This window comes from Rhamphochromis sp. 'chilingali' (assembly GCF_963969265.1).
Source record: "Rhamphochromis sp. 'chilingali' genome assembly, chromosome: 20".
NCBI classification, from domain to species: Eukaryota; Metazoa; Chordata; class Actinopteri; order Cichliformes; family Cichlidae; genus Rhamphochromis; species Rhamphochromis sp. 'chilingali'.
The window spans coordinates 11,732,980-11,747,365 of NC_137947.1; the positions used below are offsets into that span (position 1 = coordinate 11,732,980).

A 14,386-nucleotide genomic window follows, 5' to 3' on the forward strand; every position below is an offset into this window, starting at 1 on the left:
TTTCTAGGGCAACAATCAGTGTAATTGTCCAAAGTCTGACACATGCAATCTGCTAAAAGCCCTCAAGCCCAAAAGGCCCAGGTGTACCCAGGGATTACAAAGGTGGAGGACAGGTGAAGTCGATGCACACTGACAGTGACACGTGCACACGGGCGCATTCATTCTGTCTTACTCTGAAGCACACATACTCGCGGACAGGAGCGGGCATACAGCATACAGCATGCCAGCATACGCCGACACATCGGCAAAACTCCAGCATCACATGCCATTGTGTACAGCACATACTGGTTGGTTTTATTAGACTTCTTAAAAATCTTGAACAAAGACATGTGTGGGAAATGCCCTACATTTAGAGTCATATGTATGTAGATGTAAAGAAATATTATTTTTAGTGAGTACTTGAAATTAAAAATTTAATATAAAATTACTGCACAGAGGCTCTAGCTCCCCTGTAACCCTGAACTGCATAAGAAGTTAAGAAATTGGATGGATGGATGGATTACTGTACAGTGTACTGTATAATGTATTATTCATGATTTAAAAAGCATTTAATGTTCAGCTTGTGGAAATGCATAATCTATTCATATGTCCCATATATTGCATATTTTTATGTGCCCCATTTGTGCAAAATGTTTTGAATGAGATTATTAATATGCAAACTACATCCAACTCCAGCTGTCAAATAAATGTAGGGGGGGTAAAAAAAAGTGTGCAATTTAACAATCAAGCAAATATGTGTCCAATACGCAATATAAATATTAATCAAAACTCAAATAATTAAAGTGTTGAAGAAATGCACACACAAACTATCCACCACCGATCTAGAAGAACTAGGACATTGCTTCCTGAAATGACAGAGGACACCATCCTGGAAATACCGCAAGAAAAATGTGTGATCATTCCCCAAGCCAAGCTCTAATGATGGGTATTATTCATTTTTCCACAGACACTGTGTATCCGGTCAGCAGAAAGTCTACAGACTGGCTGCTTTATTTTCCCTTATTCACTGCTACCCAAATCTATTAAACACGTTCTCCTCTGGCCTGCAAGAAATAATTAGTCTACTGGATAGGTCAACTTAATCATTCCTGAAAATAATATTCAATTATCTCCACAGCAACTTCTAGAGCATGCCTCCTATTTTTAGACCCCCCCCCCCCCCCCCCCCCTCTGTTTTACAGAGATAGGCAGTTTGATCCTTTTTATGTCAGTCCTACAACGCAAAGCAACAGAGAGTCAGTGGTGCTAAAAAGTCCTCGGAGGATAACCTATTATGCCTTAATAATAGCCTAGCTTCATATTGTCTCCTCTTCTCTGCCGTTTACAGCATATCAGTTCCATCCTACCTGATTATGGCTCTCCATTTCCCGAGCTTTCTTCTCCAGTTTTCCACTGGATGCCCTTGACTTATATCTTCAATTAGTCTTAGCAAAGGGCAAAACAAAATAATATGTTATGGCAAGTTCAACTTTATCATCACTGCAGTAATAATTGGAGGAAAAGGAAGCGAGGGCAAATTGTCTAATTAGAGTTTGCAAAGCGCTAACATCCGGCATAACCTCATCAAGGTGGATGGGCCATGAAAACTGTCAAATGAGCTCCTCACCGCAAAGTGCGAGTGCGAGTTGCCGCTAAAGCGATCTGAAAATTAAAGGTCACTGTGTCATTCAAATATACTGTATATATCCATAATGCAGCACATATAGCTGTTATGTGATAGGACCAGGCAAGTGAAGAAACACTAGAGAAACACAATCAGAAGCTAGAGCATGCACGGGCATGTAAACAGAAGATGCATTTGCAGCTCCACGATCAAGATCTGCCTCAAACACAACCTGCAAAATCCATTTCACGCCCAACCTCTCCTGCTCTATCAGCAGCTCTCTCTCTCTCTCTCTCCATCTCTGTCTGTGTCACTCTCATCCTACCTCTCTCATTCTCACTCTCTCACCAGTCACAGTAAAGACACGGAGAATAAATAAATAATCCAGAGTGTACTCTGTGCTTATGAAACAGCATAATTGTCATCAGAGGAAGGAGGCATTGGGAGTCATCACTTGTCCAGATGGATTATGACCTTTGAAGTTGGATTTGAGCAAAGTACAGCAATGCTGTTCTGCTGCCAGCTACTGTCACATCTCAGAGAATGGCCTCGCGCTGGGCTCAGCGGCATATTGGCTCTCTGTCTGTCTCACCCCGTGCTTAAAACTCCGGGCTTTACTCTGAAACTCTTATGTATCTTATTTATTCTTCAGCATTTTACATTTAAGTATGTCTAATCTCAAGGTGCGAGTCATGCTGGGATAAACCTTCCCCTCAGTGAACATCAACGTGAGTCAGTTCAGAGGGAATGAACATTAGCCACGAGCCAGACAGCGATACTGCTCACAGAGAGTGACGTTGAAGAAAGGCACAAAGTAATAATCTGTGACATTTTTAGAAAAAAAACATAATAATACATTTCTGCTTTTATTCACCAAACCATACAATAGGCAGGTGACACAAGAAGGAAACACATTCAGTTTGCAGAACAGCATCAGCCACTCTCAAATACAGCAGAATATCTTGTGCGCTTCCAAAAGATTGTCTCTTAAGATGCTTCTGTTGAGCCCTAATTTCCCATTAGTGCTCAACTGTACTGAAATCTAGTGATTGTGAAGGCCACATAACATAATCAAACTGCTGAACGAGCCTTCATGCACTTATTTATTCTGGATTTCCATTTAATTTGTCCTCTGCATCATGTGACCTGTTAGTGAAAATAAACGTTCTAAAATCCAATGCTGTGGAGCTTTGTCACCAATAAAATCTCATGGGCAGGAGAAACAAACATGCAATTAAGACTGAAAACACAGAAGGAGGAGAAGGTAAAACTCCAGCCAGGTAAGGCCTTAAATTGGCAGGTGACCCCTAGAAAGGTAACTATACTAAAAATGAAATAATGCCTCAGATGATGGAAAGCTGAAGTTTTTAGTTGTACCTATTTGCTCAGTCACTGCTTTACAAGAATAATCAACAATAAAACACACAGTTTTAATGTCCAAGAAATGCACTTATCGACGCCACTCGGTCGTACAGAAAGCGACTTTTACACAGTCGTGTACCGCAGAAGACCCGGTCAGCTCTCGTCCTGGCCGCAGATGGTCTCATTTATGAAAGGGTGCTCTCTTGTGGACGCCGAGAGTAAAGAGTAAAATATGACCCATATGCGGAAAGAGAGGATTGACGAGAACTAATCTACACATGAGCCAAAGACTGCTGCTGCAGGAACATTTTCATGGACAGCAACAGGAAAGGAGACTGTGAGCTGTTCAATTTTCAGAGTAAACATAGATAGATAGATAGATAGATAGATAGATAGATAGATAGATAGATAGATAGATAGATAGATAGATAGATAGATAGATAGATAGATAGATAGATAGATAGATGTGAGTAAACTCACAAGCTCAACCTCATTTTGTAGCAGAAGGACTCCTGCTGAATCCAGAGCTGATCCGTGTTTTCTATCTCTCCCCTCGCATCTATTTCCTCCTTGCTTGCCACTACTTTACCTTCACTTGTTCAGCCTTCATTCTGAGAGGAGGAGGAGGATAATATGTGATTGGCCGGGCTGGGACTGGTAGTCCGGAGGCTGGCATTGTGAAGCTGGCGCTGATCCCCGTGCTCATGTTTACACCTTGCGGACGGGGACGAGACAAGACACCCAGGGGCCCAGCACAAACTCGGGAGTTCGGACTTTGGTGTTGGCGGTTACCTGACAGAATTACCTACCCCCGTGCTACTTTGTGTTTTGGGTTTTTTTTTCTCCTCCCAGACTCTGTCGTTTAATTTGACATCTTCGTTTAGCGATGCGTCAAACTTTTCGGTGACTCTCGCAGCACCTCTGCGCTCACGGCTCCCAAAATAGTGGAGCTGGCAATGAAGTCTACCAGGAATAGTCACGATGAATCGTTTCTTTATTTGAGCAGAGCTTGACATCCGCGGACCTCTTCAAACTTTAATTACGCATGGAAATTACGCCCTTTCAACCTCTCCCAGACGTTCTCGAGCTGCTCGGTGATGGATGTGATTTGAGCCCTTTGGCGTTTGCGTCAACAGTCAGGAGTCAAGTATTTACAAAAACAGCGGTTTCTAACTCAATTACTGGAGTCGCTGGTGTGTGACTCTTCCCCGCGCAACCATTCTGGGGGTAAAGACTTTTCCGGACAAAAAGCCACTCGGTGTATTAAAAGCTCCGCAGGTTACACTGCGTGGACGATCCGGGACATTTCACGACGGCTGGACGGGAAAGATGCGCTCTGTGCGGATGCAGCGTGGCCAAGGTCTCGGTCCTCTGGTTCTTCTCCTCCTGCTTGGGGGGTTTGCCGTGTCCGCTACTGGTAAGTGAAATTAAAGATCAGTTTGTACTGTAATAACTATGACAGCGCGCTCAGCTGTGTTCACACACACGCGCACGCACGCACACAACGTGTTTTTAAATTAGTTTAAAACAACTTAAATGAAAAAACTGAAGATTGTTTAAACTTTATGCGTTTTACTAAAAGTGTCTAACTTCAAAGTTTGCTTCAGACCCCAGCTACTGGTCTATGGGATTTTTTTAAATTTTATTTTTGTTTAATGTGTGAGCTGTGCAGGGGTCTGAGATCACCTGCTGACGAGGACTTTTTTATTCACAGCATAGCGTTCAGTCTTACAGTAGACCTGAGCTCAGAGCTCTTCTTTCTTCTTGGAGCGGAAAAATCAAACTCCCCTGGTGCGCAGGGAGTAATTAAGGTTTTGCTCCATGCCTTCTTGGCCTCTCCAAAAAGAAAAAGCAAAGCCCCGTGAAAAGTAAGACAGAACACTTGTAGTGCTTCAGGGGGAAGAGATTCCTTCTTTATTTCTTTATTCTCTTTGCAAGATATAGCGGCTAAATTTAGTGGCCCTTGTTTCAAGCCTGGGTGTGCCAGTTGTTTTTGAAATGCTAAACTTGTCCTCATAAACGATTTATACCTTTTTAATTATTATTTTATTAGACAACCTTTTGCAGAGTGAAGAGCACAGGCTTTGATTGCCGCAGAGCAGACTTTTATCAGTGGATTTCTCAGTGTTAATGCCATCAAAGACTGCAGCCAGCTTTCATGGAGATGAAATTTCTTGGCAGGCAGGACAGGTCAGTGCTGGTGAGCTGATGGGACAGGACCTGAACACCGAGGGGACACTTCACATCTCTAGTGTTAGATTAATGATTCCTTTCAGTGAAGCCGAGTGGTAGGAGATTCTGAAGGATTCCTCAGCACCCACTGTCAGATCAGATTGAAATACAAGGCAGAAATCTGAGGGTTTAGTGGATTGTGGATTAAGCTCTTTTACAGTAGGCTAAAAATAAAAAAGAACAACGCGGACAACAATGCGTGCAGATTCTGTATAGTTTTTTTTTGCTAAAAAACCTCTTCAGTGAGTAAATAAGACCCTCCCGGGAAGAACTCAGATTTTTAACTTGATGGCAACAGTAATCTTTTGGAAGATACACTGACTGTCTGCCAAGAATGTGACCATTTATTTGAATGCCAATAAGACCCCCACCCACCCTCCCACTCATACCATACCTCCCAAGGTCCTCATGTGTGTGTGTTATTCCCTGAACAGGCAGAGCAGAAAAGCAGCTTACGTTTATTAAAATTGCGGACTGTTCTGAAATCCTTGCATGAGAAATGAGAAATGTCGATATAAACAGTTGAGGACTGCAATGAGGTCCTGTTAGGGGAGCAGAACCAAGAGGAGGGGGACACCAGGGGACAATAGCACAGTGTGCCCCAGTAAAGTTTCTGTCTGGGAGAAAGGAAAGCAGGGATATATTTAGGGAAAGCATGATTGAACAGACAGATTGCATTTATCTTCTCTCCTATTGTGTTTAAACCTTACCTCTGCCCCCCCCCGATCCCTCATGTCTCTGTTTTATGCCTGTATCGTGGATGTGCTGAGCTCACATTTCTGCTGTGGTGCTCTTCTTTCTGTGTTGACATATACATTAATTACCAAGCCTGCCAGGAAAACTTGTCTGGAGTAACTAGCCTGCTGTCCAGCGCCTCTCTTGATGTGTCTTATTATTAATGATTTTAGCACAATTACAAAAAAACCCCAACTGACATACGTGAGGTGTGTTTCGAGCACAGTTTGTGACCCAGAGATGACCAGATGTCCAGTAAGTCCACATGAAGCCACTGTGCAGACTGGGAGGTCAAGAAAGGAGAAGAGTGTGTAAGGCTAGGGAAGTAGCAAAGGGGCAGTCAAGTGTTCGGAGTTAGCAAGCGTGGCATGTCAGACACTCCCATAGAGGACGCGATGAATAGTGACACTCTCACAAAAAGTGCTGTCTCATTTGTGTTAAGTGTGGGAGTCTTCCTGTCTGGAATGACAGTGCAGTCGCTCCAAGAAGAGTCACATTCTTTGAAATTATATGTGAGCTTGTAAAGTACATTTTTTTGGTGGGGAGGGTTTGCCCTGTTTTACAAAGTGGCCAGAAAAATCCTGTAATTCTCTGACATTTCCGTTGTGAGATTTAGACACATGGAAAGAAAGGAATGTGACAACAAAGCTAACGTCAAACAAACACCAAAGTAGATTTGGCTTCAAAGACGCTCAACAGATTGAGATGTCAGATTAGATTAAAGAGTCTCTGAAACATGTAGTCATAACAAGAGTGCTGCCAGGCTGTTGCATCTGCAGAGATCTGGACAGGTGGTTGGGCACCGTGATAAATAAACAGACAGACAGCTCTCTTCGAGCCAGGCCACGGGCCAGTCGAGCTCCACGGGCGTGCGCTGCTCCCAGACCAGATCAGGCCCCATTCTGGCCCCAGGCAGTGCATTAGTTTTACGGCCGTGGGGCGGCAGGGGATCGGTTCGCTGGCCAGCCACTGGCCTCCCTGCTGTATTATTCATACGTGCAAAGTGGTCTTTGTTAATATTTAAAATGTGCTTATGATGCTCAAATTTTTTGACATCAGAGACGGCAGGGGAGAGGGAGAGAGAAGTGGGAGGAGAACGGCTGCTCCTCTCCTATTGGCGTAAGTGACCCGGATGGCTCCGGGAGGTAGTGAAGGATTTTAGGGCATCGGCAGTGCATTTATAGACTGGACGAGAGCGGTGCAGTTCGAGCAAGTGTGCCAATTGCAGCTGGGAGCTGTTGACGATGATGCGTGTGAACCAAACCGGAGAGAGGTTACGCGGGGTAATGTTGTCCATTTGAAAGCGATGAGGGGAAAAACAGAAAGGAGAAATGGAAGAGAAATGGATCTGCGAGAGGCACATTGAGACAGATTGATCTCAGGGCATGCCTTTTAAATATCCTTTATGAGAAAAGAGTGAAGACGAAAAATTCCATAGCAGTGGAATTCAAGCATCATTACACCTCTGGCACAGGCCAGACAATGAGGTGGTGGAGTGGGGGCTGACATCGGTGGAGAAGGCTGGCAGGGAAAGCAAGCAAGGAAACGCTTTGAGTTAGCAAAGCAACACAAGAAACAGCGGTTAAGAAAGAAGGATATTGTCAGGGAGGGTGGTGGAGGATTGAAAGTGGAAAGAGACACACAAATCCACTAGGGGGATGTTTTTATTAAGGCTCTTATCGATGGAGAGAGCACACAGTATTAAGAGTAGACATGTTTAATGCTTTGCCAATACTGCGCATGTTAGACCAGACCATAAATCTGCAGCAAGCAGCAAGAGTTCTGTAGGAGGGCAAAACAGCAAGGTAAATGGAGAAGGGAGCTGACTATGAAGAATGTAAAGAGAAATTAGTAGCAGGAGAAAGTTTGGAGCACAGACTGGCTGTCTTGAGACGAATATGGTTTCAAGAACAGGTCATTATTTCTGCAAATACAATGTGCTCTCAGTGTATTTCGAAGTCTGTGGTAATAACGCTTTAATCAATATCGCTGAGCCTTCACCAACTTCTTCAATCTGTGCGCCATTTAGAAAAGCTCACCAATATAGTGTAATTATCACGAGCTGAAGGTATTTAAATGTATCATGTATTGTCCTTGTGGATCCTGGTTTTGAAACGTCCTGTTTATCTCACAGCAGATGGTGCCTCCTACCTGTTTGCCTCCATATAAAAGCGCGGTGAAATACGGGAATGTTTCATTTAATTCAAACATTTGAGGTTTCAAATCTGAAAAAAAATTGTTTTTGAACAACCTGCTCATTGCAAGGGCTCAGAAAATAATGAGTAAAGTTGAATTTTATTTTGTCAAAAAGTATATAAAATAGTTTGTCTCAGTATAGATGTTGGAGTGAAACAGGAGGATGGATGGATGGAGAAACTGGGGGTGGATAGTTTTGGTGGCAGATGGGAGCTGAGTTGCTGTTCTGCCTGCAGGACAGGGTACCCCCTGCTCTTCCATCCTGGCCTGTGGGGGGAGATGGGTGGAGCGGACAGGGAAACAGGAAGAAAACCTCTGTGGGGTTCCATTGTGCTTTAGATGAATAGGAGTCTCCAGAAAGCCTTTTCTGCCCCTTTGTGTGGGGTAAAAGGGGACAGCAAAAGAACACACACACACACACACACACACACTTTTATTCCCAACTTCAACAGAAGCTATAGATGCATGTAAGTGGCTTTAGAGGTGTGCGTTGTGCATGGAAAGTGTAACACACCTACTTGTTTTATTTAATTTTTTTATTATTATTTTCCCTTCAGTTGATGCACTGAGACGTGCTCACTGACTTAAAAAAAGAGAGCAACCCACCCACCCACGCACTCACACCCACACACACGCACCCGTTTAATGCAACACAGACGCACATCCTCTAAATGATAAAGAGGCGCCGTTTTTTGTTTTGGTATTTTTTGCGTGTCATACTGAAAGACATGCAAGGTCACTTGGGAGGAGTGAGTGAGTTAGTGGAGGAATTTTCATTTAAGATCTCAGCAGCACTCTGAGAGTCGTGACCAATAGGATCAGGATTCACGACGGGAGGTCAGTCCTGATCCAGAGAACCCCCCCCCCACACACACACACACGGTAAGAGCGGTTGCTCTGAGGTCCATAGATCAGAGGCAGAGTGAGCATTTGATTGGCTGTGCTTTTTTTCCAGGACTCTGCATGTGCTCTTAAATAGAGGTTTTTTTTTTCCAGCCCATGTAGATTCCTCCTCATCTTCTTAGCAGAGGCTGTTTTGTTTTCTAAACGCAGTTGAGCCAAGTCCACTCAGGGCTTAGACCACAGCCAATCTGTTAATGCTTGTGTTTGTGTCTGTTTGTATCAGTGTGTGTCATGTGGGCTTGGCTAACTGGAGGGAGAAAAAAAATCTGCTTAAAGTGTGTTACTAATACACTTTCCATCCTTAGAGGAAATGTGCTGCATTACAGAGGCGATGGAGTTTGTGTTAGTTTCTTAAATGAATTTGGCGTACGGATCTACATTCCTTCACACCGTCATTAATAACTGCTATCACTTGTCCCCATTTCCCCTTTCTCTTCCCTCCGTTTCTTGATAGTCTCATCAGGCGTATTTATAGGTTTATAGTCTCACATACACCAACCTCTGTCATCCATATCTCTCTCACTCCATCATTTTTTTTTCTTTTTTGTAGCCAGCTTTCTGCCAGAGTTTGGGAATTGCTCTTTAGAAGGCAGTGTGAAAAATCCCATTTCTTTGAGTGTAACGCTTATTAGGGTCCCATCTGCCCTCGAGGTACTTATGAATGTGGGGGGTGTTTGAGTTGTCGAGGGTGGGTGAAAGAGGGGAGCGAGGGGAGCTTTGTCATGCCTATGTGTAAGTGGATGTGGGTGCCACTGGGGGCTTGTGCGAAGTAGGAAGGGGCTCTTAACACTGCAGAGCACACACACCGAGCAGCTGGTGTGTCTAAAGTAAGGGGATGACACATAGACCTCCCCGGGGAGATGGGCGTATTTGAGCGTACGTGTGCATATCTCCGGATGAGAAAGGGAACGGAAATGATCCTGCGTCCTTCTGCTTGCATGGCGCTCAGCTAGGCAACAGCAGGACTCAAACTTACTTTTTTTTTCTTCCTCCCTGATTTAAATCAAGGCAAATGATGCTTAATGAGTGTATTTGTGACTGTGTAGTGGGGGGGGAGGAGGGGAGGCTTGATGGATTTTGTGTGATTGGCTGCATGTCAGCAGTGTGCTGCTGTTATTTAACATAGCGGCTGTTGCGGAGTTAAAGCATCATGTTTGTCTCTTAAGCCCATTGCCTCTGTCAGTAATGAGGCTGTGATTGGCTTCCTAACCGCAGGTCAACAGGGGTGCACCCAGACATCCATTGTGCTTTCCCTTTACCTCCTTTTTGTCTTTTCTTTGCCCGTCTCTTCATTTCTCTTCTTCACTGCTCTCTTCTATCTCAGATTTTTCTTCTCCGTCCATTTCTTTGCTATCCTCTCCTTCCTTGCGTTGGATCTTTCGAGTCCATGTTAAAGGGAAAGGTCTGCCATGCAAAATCTATCTTCAGCCTTCAAAGATATGCAGGCGCACACAAACAGCCACAGTAGCTGCAGTAATCCCCGTTTCTGCTTTGACACTCTTGGATTGCAACCATAGCAAAGAGAAGAGTGAAAGAATGAGATCTGGCCTCATCCACCCTTTAATTCCTCCACATGTCTCCAGCTCCAGGACTTAATTCTTACTTCTCCTCTAGAGGCTTTGACTGAGAGCCTCCAATACACAGTAAAGATTCTGTTCTCGCCTTGGATGCAGGTCTTAATCAAGCACTGACAGGCACATCTTGGCTCGGTTTGTGTGTCTGGCGTGGGTGTGCGTATGTGCGAAAGGGTGCACAGACGATGGGAAAGCGACTGTATTACTTAGGTATTACTCCCTTTTCTGCATGGATCACAGTGGGGTCACACTCCTCGGTTTCAATCAGCGCACAGCTCGTGCACAGACTCATCTCTCTTGTTCTGGCAGCCGTTCTGATTGCACAGGAGGAAACCTGGTTTATTCTCCCGGTGCGTTCACCGCGCCAGGTGTTATGCGACGCATGCTACAAAACGCTACCAGGCATAAGCCGGCGAAGAGTTAGGAATCGTTTTAAACGGGTGCCATGTGCGAAGTGGAGGGACGAGCGCTGATCTAATGTGGCAGATGTACATGCATGTAATTAAGGTTAGATTTAAGTGTATGGGCTCACACTTGCATCAAGTGTGTCAGCGGGTGTGTGTTTCAAGCCTCTTACCTGCTGTTGACCAGATGGGCTCAACAGTCAACCTCGTGCTCACCTCTCCCCGCAACTCCACTCAGATTAGGTGGTGATCTCGGCTATGCCGCATAGGCTTTATAATCTACATACGAGCCCCTTCCCTTTCCCCGCGACACACAATCCTACACTCACACATATAGAGCACAAACCTCATAATTCACGTGGGATATTTAGGATGATGATGTGCTGTTTGCGTGTGGGTCTGTGTTGCTGGCTGGTTGAGAAGTGCCCATGGCTCTCTGTTTATGGGGATAATGAAAGCAGATGGACAGCCATGCTGACTGGTGAGGGTTCATTAACTCTGGGTGTCTCTGTTCTGACTCCGCTGCTCGGCTTCACTTGCCTCAAATCCTCTCAGCAACAAGACCTGGTGTGTGCGTGTGTGTGTGTGTTTCTGTTTCTGCGTGCCCATAAGTACAGCAGGTAGGGAAAGCTCCTCACACAAGCAAAGGAAAGCTATATAGATGTTTATCGATCGGGGATAGATGTGAGCTTGAAGTTTCTGTTTGATTGGTTCATGTGGCAGTGGTGCAGTGGCGGACACTTTTTTTCAGTTTTTTGTTGTTGTCTGACGCTATTCTTTTAAACTGCTTCTGCTTCTATAGGTAATTTTTTATTGAATCTTACCTTGTGCTGCCTCATGTTAAAGGAACATTTTTAAGCAGCTGGAGGGACATGATTCATATCGTGCAGAGTGAGGAGTTGTGATTTAGCATGATGCAGTATTGTCAGCAGAGGACCATTTCTATGGCGTTTCTCTGCTCTGCTGGGAGAGATGAATAGGTATAGTTATAGTGGATCATTAAACACTGAGCAGTGTCTCTCTGTGTCTATAGCTTCAACCTTCACGCTGCAGCCAGCTCCTGGTCTTCACTTGTGCAGCTTAATGAAAGAAGCATGGCTCATGTAGGGAAAGACAGACATACCTGTGGCGAATCAGACAGACAGACAGACAGACGGACGGGCAGATCTATGGACAGATGGGTTGTTTGGTGCACCTCACAGTCCTCGGTGCCATTAGACAGACAGAATTATGGAGAGAAATAGAGATTGCGACCATGAAGGGAAAAAAAAATAAACATAATTTTGAAAATCGTCACTCCAAAGTTTCAGACCCAAGGGGCTGTCTTTAAATCACTTGTGTTGTCATGTTCAGGAAACAATGGCTTAAAAAAGCAGTAAATTCCCAGGAAGCTAGCTGTGTTATTCCTTGGATTTTTGTTTGATAAATGAATTACAGGAGAGAGAAAAAAAACAGTTGCTAGGATTTCAGGAAATGCACAAGCTGTGCATGCAGTGTTCCTGAAAACCAGATAGCATGATTCATGTCTGTGCAAAAGTGTAAAGATAAAGACAGCAGCTGGTTAGCATAGCTTAGCACAAGAAACGAGCACAATTTCCTGTCATAACATTACAACATGACATTATGATGTTCAGATTGTTGGATTAGACATGTTAAATATGAGCTTTTGAGTTGCAGTTTACCATTTTTACTGTTGCGATATCATTTTTACTTATTTATTTTTGAATAAAAGTAACCATATATGGAAAAAGCCACATATGGCTACTTCTGCACGGACTAGGTTGTGCTCCACAGGCAGAGATACTTGCTAGGTAGAATTTCATTGACCAAAAGCACCAACCACAACCGCAAACACGACCATGAGATCTGTTTCAGTGATGGACAGGATTAGAAATGAGTACATCAGAGGGACAGCTCATGTTGAGCGGTTTGAAGAGACACAGTTAGAGAGGCGAGGCTGAGATGGTTTGGACATGTTCAGAGGAGGAGGATAGTGGATACGCTGGACAAAGGATGTTGACTATAGAGCTGTGGGGCAAGTGAAAAAGAGGAAGAACACAGAGAAGATTCATGGATGTAGTGAAGGAAGACATGCAGAGGGTTGGTGTGACAGAGGAGGATGCTAGTGATCGTCCATCAGCAGCTGAGCAGCTAAAAGTAAAAAAAGATGATCTGGTTTAGTGACTTAAATTGGTTGAAGTGATGGCTTTCAGGCAGCTACACTCTACCGCTTGTCTCTCAAAATAACCATTGCCCTGAATCATAAGAAACTTCCAATTTCAGCCAAAGTTAAGCTAGTCACATTTTGTATAGAGATGGTAATTGTGACATTTATTCCCTCTCTAAGGCAGACAAAGAAGTTGAAGATGACGTTTAATTACATGGCCATTTTGAAGGCTTTCAGCTCATCAGTCACATTTTGAATAAACACAAATTCCTGAAGCAGGATCGATAGGAGGACGGCAAAACTGATAACAGACAACACTGCTTTGAACGATGATGAATGTCTTCTTGTTTGCTGATCGACTGATGGCGGCAAACAGCACAAATATCGACTCATTCCGATGGCCGGTTGATAAATCAATAAATTCCCACTTTCGGTTTCCGTTTAAATGTTTATAACTTTAATATATTGCGTGTATTCTGTTACTCTCCAACTCTGCCAGTGTGTTCCTTTTTGTAGAGAAAATAGTGACTCCAGTGGAAGAATATCAGAGTTTTACAGTGAAACAGTGACAGATTGAAACTTAAGTGCTGCTCTTAAGTCCTTTTGTGATGAGATGAGGGAGTCTTTTTCTTAGATTTGGGTTAGGAGACTTTGAACGGCAAAAGGAAGTAGAACATTTATGTGTGCATGTCAATGTCCACCCACGTCTGTGTGTGTGTGCACTAGGTCTTGTCAAATCAAATCAAATCAAATCACTTTTTATTGTCACATCACATGTGCAGGCACACTGGCACAGCACATGCGAGTGAAATTCTTGTGTGCGAGCCCCACAAGCAACAGAGATGTGCAAACACAACAACACAAACGAGCAAAATACAAGAATGGCCAACCTGAAACTAATAAATATATGTACAATATATAATAGTGTATGCATTTCTGGATGTGTATACTAAATATTTTCAGTGTATATTTGTGAGTGTATGTGTGTGTGCACGCTGACATGCTGTCGCTCATGGCGTCTATCTTTATGCTCTTGTGAGTGTGAGTTTGTGAATGACAGTTATACAGTGGTGTGGAGTGTGTAAATCTCCTTCCCTCCAAAGCTCTCAGCAGTGGGCCTTACATTAGCACAACAATTTACACATCTGTCCCGAGGCAAAGAACAGGCAACTCTAAAAATAATGAAAGCCTCACTCAAAGGGAGACTGTA

The 14,386-nt window shown here is 43.9% G+C and overlaps 1 protein-coding gene across 4 annotated transcripts in view; it reads left to right on the forward strand.

Moving 5' to 3' along the window:
- The first annotated feature begins 3,361 nt into the window (after window positions 1-3,361).
- unc5b (unc-5 netrin receptor B) overlaps window positions 3,362-14,386 on the forward strand; it is a 52,999-nt gene continuing 41,974 nt past the window's right edge. The window contains exon 1 of one of the 4 annotated variants that reach the window (XM_080869837.1): window positions 3,362-4,382. In XM_080869837.1, the coding sequence (XP_080725963.1) occupies window positions 4,295-4,382 (88 nt within the window). In that variant the 5' untranslated portion in view covers window positions 3,362-4,294. The remainder of the gene's footprint in view (window positions 4,383-14,386) is intronic. The other 3 variants (XM_080869839.1, XM_080869838.1, XM_080869840.1) reach the window with 3 other exon arrangements.